The sequence below is a fragment of the Electrona antarctica genome, assembly GCF_951216825.1.
Source record: "Electrona antarctica genome assembly, chromosome: 1".
Classification (NCBI taxonomy): domain Eukaryota; kingdom Metazoa; phylum Chordata; class Actinopteri; order Myctophiformes; family Myctophidae; genus Electrona; species Electrona antarctica.
The window spans coordinates 49,465,199-49,469,867 of NC_136806.1; the positions used below are offsets into that span (position 1 = coordinate 49,465,199).

The 4,669-nt window shown below is 40.6% G+C and overlaps 1 protein-coding gene across 6 annotated transcripts in view; it reads right to left on the reverse strand.

Moving 5' to 3' along the window:
* Positions 1 to 201: 201 nt before the first annotated feature.
* The window catches only part of gria3b (glutamate receptor, ionotropic, AMPA 3b), a 194,901-nt gene continuing 190,433 nt past the window's right edge, over positions 202 to 4,669 (reverse strand). For 5 of the 6 annotated variants that reach the window (XM_079501011.1, XM_079501013.1, XM_079501010.1 and 2 more), the window contains 2 exons: positions 3,620 to 3,867; positions 202 to 2,600 (listed from right to left, as the gene is read on the reverse strand). In XM_079501011.1, the coding sequence (XP_079357137.1) occupies positions 3,622 to 3,867 (246 nt within the window). In that variant the 3' untranslated portion in view covers positions 202 to 2,600; positions 3,620 to 3,621. Of the gene's footprint in view, positions 2,601 to 3,619; positions 3,868 to 4,669 lie in introns of those variants that run through there. The other variant, XR_013789992.1, reaches the window with a different exon arrangement.

The window sequence follows — 4,669 nt, forward strand, 5'->3', positions numbered from 1 at the left end:
GAAGTACATACAATACAACCAAATTGAAAGGTTTGGACCCCTGAAGTACATACAACCAAATGTACGCCCTATACAGACACCATCTTCATTATAGGTCGTTGCCAGGCCTTTCTCCTCCTCGGAGATGAGAAAAAGCGTTGGAACAAAGCTAGCCATTACCAGCACATTCTGAGAGAAAGACAATACACAGCAAGACACAAGACATTTTTCTGTACACTTTATTTACAAAATGTATTAAAATTGTCTGTACAGTGCCTCATTAACGAGGTTCAGTAAATTATGCATGCATTTCCTTGCTCTTTTGAACCCACTAAAGATGCTTGGCAAATTGTTGTCTTTTGCAGAAGTGAGTTTCACAACAAAAGGGTGGTGGTGTTGGTGGGTACTAAAGAATGACTGGGGGGTTGGGGTCTCTAATTTTAACCTAACATCTGGTGTGAGTAGAGTTTATCAAGCATCAATGATTTTACATGCAATTTATTTAAAAAAAAAAGAAAGAAAAAGGACAAACTGCGAAATCCCTCAGTTGCGTAACCATCATATAAATAAATCTCATTTGACTAAATGTACACAGCTTTATTTATTTTTTAATGTATGTATGTATGTATTTTTTTTATTTTATTTTTTTAAACAATTGTTTGTTTTGCCGTCCCCTTCCCAGTGTTGGTTTTCTATAAAACTATCTTTACATAGCTTTAGGTGATTAAATAATTGTCGTCCTAAATCCTATGGATTCACAGTCTTTTGAAGGAACAAAAAATAAATAAAAAAATCATTACAGCAATATGGAAATGTGCTAAGCTTCAGGACACTTCCTGTTATAACCTTGTATAAATCTATTTTTCATTGTACATATTCTTTTTTTTTTTTTTTTCATTTTGATTTACTAAGTAAATTCACCAAACACTTATGCTTGTAAAACAAAATCAAATTGAAAGCAAAAACCATACAGCTTGTAAAATGTGCAATTAAAAATAATAAAATAAAAATAAACATTTAAGGTAATCCAAATTACTACAGTTTAAAAGCCATTACTGTTATCCTTTTTAATTGGATTGCAGTTCTTCTACATTTGAATTACCCTTCTTGTTTGGTTTAAATTTTCATGTACAGAAGACTTGAATGATTCCAATTTCAGGGACAAACATCTCAGAGAGAAAAAAAAAACACATTTGTGAGTTCGTGCTCCTACAAACTGTAAATCACAAACCTTTTTTTGTAATCGACTTTGTCTTTTGTTTCCCCCTTCTTCATATCCAACCATACAAACACTTTGAGCGGCGCAGGTACTTTGATCTCCCTCTTTCATACAAAACAACCTCCTGGCAGTATTGGACTAGTGCAGTGGTTTCCAACATTTTCTGGATCAGGGCCCACTTGAAAAAAGTTTCTGCCCCCCCCCCCCCCCCCCCCCCCATCTGACCACTAACGTGGTCAGATGGGTGGGCCGTGTGCACATTCAGAGCCTTTATATGTTATGCTCCATTGATCCTGCTTAGATCAACGGAACTAACATAGTAGGCCTATATTTTCACTTCCCATCTTAAGATTTCAAAATGAAAAGTCATCTTTCAAGATGTTGTAAGAAAGGAAATACCAGGCATTTTAATATTTATGTTCCATTTCCGTTCACATTTTACTGATTTTGCCAGTTATTTGGGGGCCCAATCGCAATATCCTCATGGCCCACAGGTGGGCCCCGGCCCACAGGTTGGGAATCGCTGGACTAGCGAAAGGCGATCTGTTTTTTAAAAGCCCAACGCAACGTGCACTATTCTCCTCTCCTTCCAACGCAACGTGCACTAATCTCCTCTCCTTCGTCATGCTTTTAGAAGACAGTGGCAGCAGCCCCAGAGTTGAGAGCACAAACAACACACTCATGGTCTTTCTTTTTTTTTTAGCTAAATAATGACATATCAACAAACAGACTCAGAGTAACACTCACTCAGCCTATTAAACGAAATACAAATTGACGTGGGTCACAGAGGTGGCCAACGGTACCGTATAGGTAAACGTTGGCCGCTGTGCGTTTACCAAATGCAAACTCACAACCCGTCTTACAGTGCTCCGTCCGCACAGATCCAATAAAATGTATTACATAACACTTAGAACCACTGAAAACCTGGCAGCTGAGGGTGGAAAGGTAATATGATCGTATTGATTACAAGAAAATCAATTAATTGTTTGTCACAAGATTTGTCTTCTGTCCGGCACTTCAAAATGTGCTTAGGTTGCAAGTGATGGCTTTAAGTTCTGTCTCATTCTGTGACGTGTCAAATAATGGTGTTTCTCTTTTCTTTCTTTTTTTTAAACCGATGAACCGCGTTGTTTATGAGCATTAAGCAAAAGCAATACCGTTGTGAGTTGCATTGATTGGACTCTTGAGTTCCTTTAAGGCACAGTGGGGAAGAAACCGCACGAGTTCTTCCCGTCAGCAGTCAGTCCTGTCGTGTCGTCATTGCAGATTATCGTGCGATGTCCACCCCAAGAGGGTTTGGCTCGGACCTCCGGGTCTCCCGCGTGGTCCCCCGTCATATTCCTTCGATGTTTAATCACAGTTATAAGGGACAGTGTCAATTTGTTTTCCTCCTCCTAAAAACCTGTTTCGAAACACAGAGGGAGCAAACAAGGCAGACTTAAGGATTCATGTATACGTTCTCGCATAACACTTTCGCTCTACACAGATTCATCTTTTTTTTTTTTGTCGATCTACACTTGTCGAAAGCAGCTGTGCGGTGAAGTATCAAGATTAGATTTTAGATTAGATTTCGTTTTATTGATCCCAGAGGGGAAATTCAATGTCATATCCACTTGTGGTGGAAGTCAAGCATTTGGATGTTACGGCTGCAATGCAAACCAATGCAAACCAATGCAAAGCACACTATGAATTCTCTGCGTTGATGTACAGTTATATTACTACTGTGGGCAAAATTCCAACACACTCTGTTAACCCATTCAGGCCTGACGTCGAAATAAAAAAATCGTTGGCTCTGAAAGAATATATATTCAAAGATTTGTGCCGCATTTTTGCGATTTTTCAAAAATAGCAGACCTACAAGCTCGTAGCGTGCCACTCGGTGGCGCGCTATGAGCTTGTAGATCTGCTATTTTTCAATAGCTAAATTATAACATAATGCTTAGTCAAAACACCAAAAGGGGTTCCCGTCCAGATTAGAATGGGTTAACGGCTTAGACCAGAATCAGAGAGCAAGGATCATTAGTGTAAGTACATTTTAACGCTATGCTATTATGTCATCAGTCGTTGAAATTAAGTTAATTACAACATACGTTTAATTATCCATTAATTATATCGTATTACGTTAAACAGCATTTCACGTATAGCCTAAACATCACATTGCCCAGGGCCAACAGTACATGAAGCTATAGATAGGTCAACATATATTATAAATACATTTATATGAGCTCTAATGTGATCTGGCATGTGTTGTGTGTTGCGCCCAGTGTAACACTGAACAAAACAAAATTACCAGCAACAGCTCCGCAAATAAAAAATCTGACAAATTAATAATGTATTGTGCGTGATACAGCAGGAAAATATATTATTCATATTATCTTAGCGTTTTGAGGCGTGGGGAAAGAATGAGCATGGACATCGTACCCCTAAATCTTCACGCTCTCAGTTCCGTAGACATTGTAGCCTTCCCTGTATGTGGCAAAGTTCTGGGTGTTGGTCGGGGGAGTCGGCTTAAAGTTCTGGGCATTCTTTGCCAATTTCAGGCGTTTGGTTTCTTGCCGTGACTTATAACAGAACTCTATCAGGGCCACCATCATGGCGAGCCCTAGTCCTCCGACCAGAATATAGAAGACCCCAGCCACATTGCTTAGGCTGAGCGCGCTCGTCTTGTCCTGGGGGGAAGGTTAGGAGCATAGTTAGAGCATTGCAGTGGAGAGGACAGAATACAGATCACAAGCACAGCCTCGAACACCTCGAGATTATCCCTTACAGTCTAGTAGACTATCCACAAACGCTACAGTTAACTCGCCATGTCTTCACTAGCACTACCAATGGCAGATTATTATGAGTATAAAGGGCTATGAACAACAAAAGGTTGAAGAAGTAATGGGGGTTCTAAGGTTGACTCTCGTAATCTATAAGCGGGACAGGTTTTCCTGTGGATGTCAAGAAAGCAGTGGCGTGCACAGACATTTAGAGGGGCAGGTGCTCAAGTTAAAAAAGGGCACCTTGTGCAGCGCGTGGAACCGGCCGGTTGCCTTAATCCATTTTGGGCGGGAACCCCTTTTGGTGTTAGCATTATGTTATGCTTTAGCTATTGAAAAATAGCAGATCTACAAGCTCATAGCGCGCCACTCTTGTAGGTCTGCTATTTTTGAAAAATAAAAATAAAAAGTTTTTTTTTTTTTTTCAAAAGGGCACATTGCCAAAAGGGCAGGGGGTGCTCTAGCACCCCCTAGTGTCTATCTGTGCACGCCACTGACCTTCCGACTCCCAGAGTCAAACAAGCCTCCGCTGGGGGAGAAAACGAGCCAACTCTTATGTTCGATCTGTTGGTGAATGTAGAGCTTTCCCTGCGCTGAGTTTCTGCCTGCTCTTGACCATGTTATAGGAAGCTGGTCAGTATCGCGTAGGCCGCCCTGTCGCGACATGTAACTGCATGGCAACAATGTCATACAGTAGGCCTACAGCCAA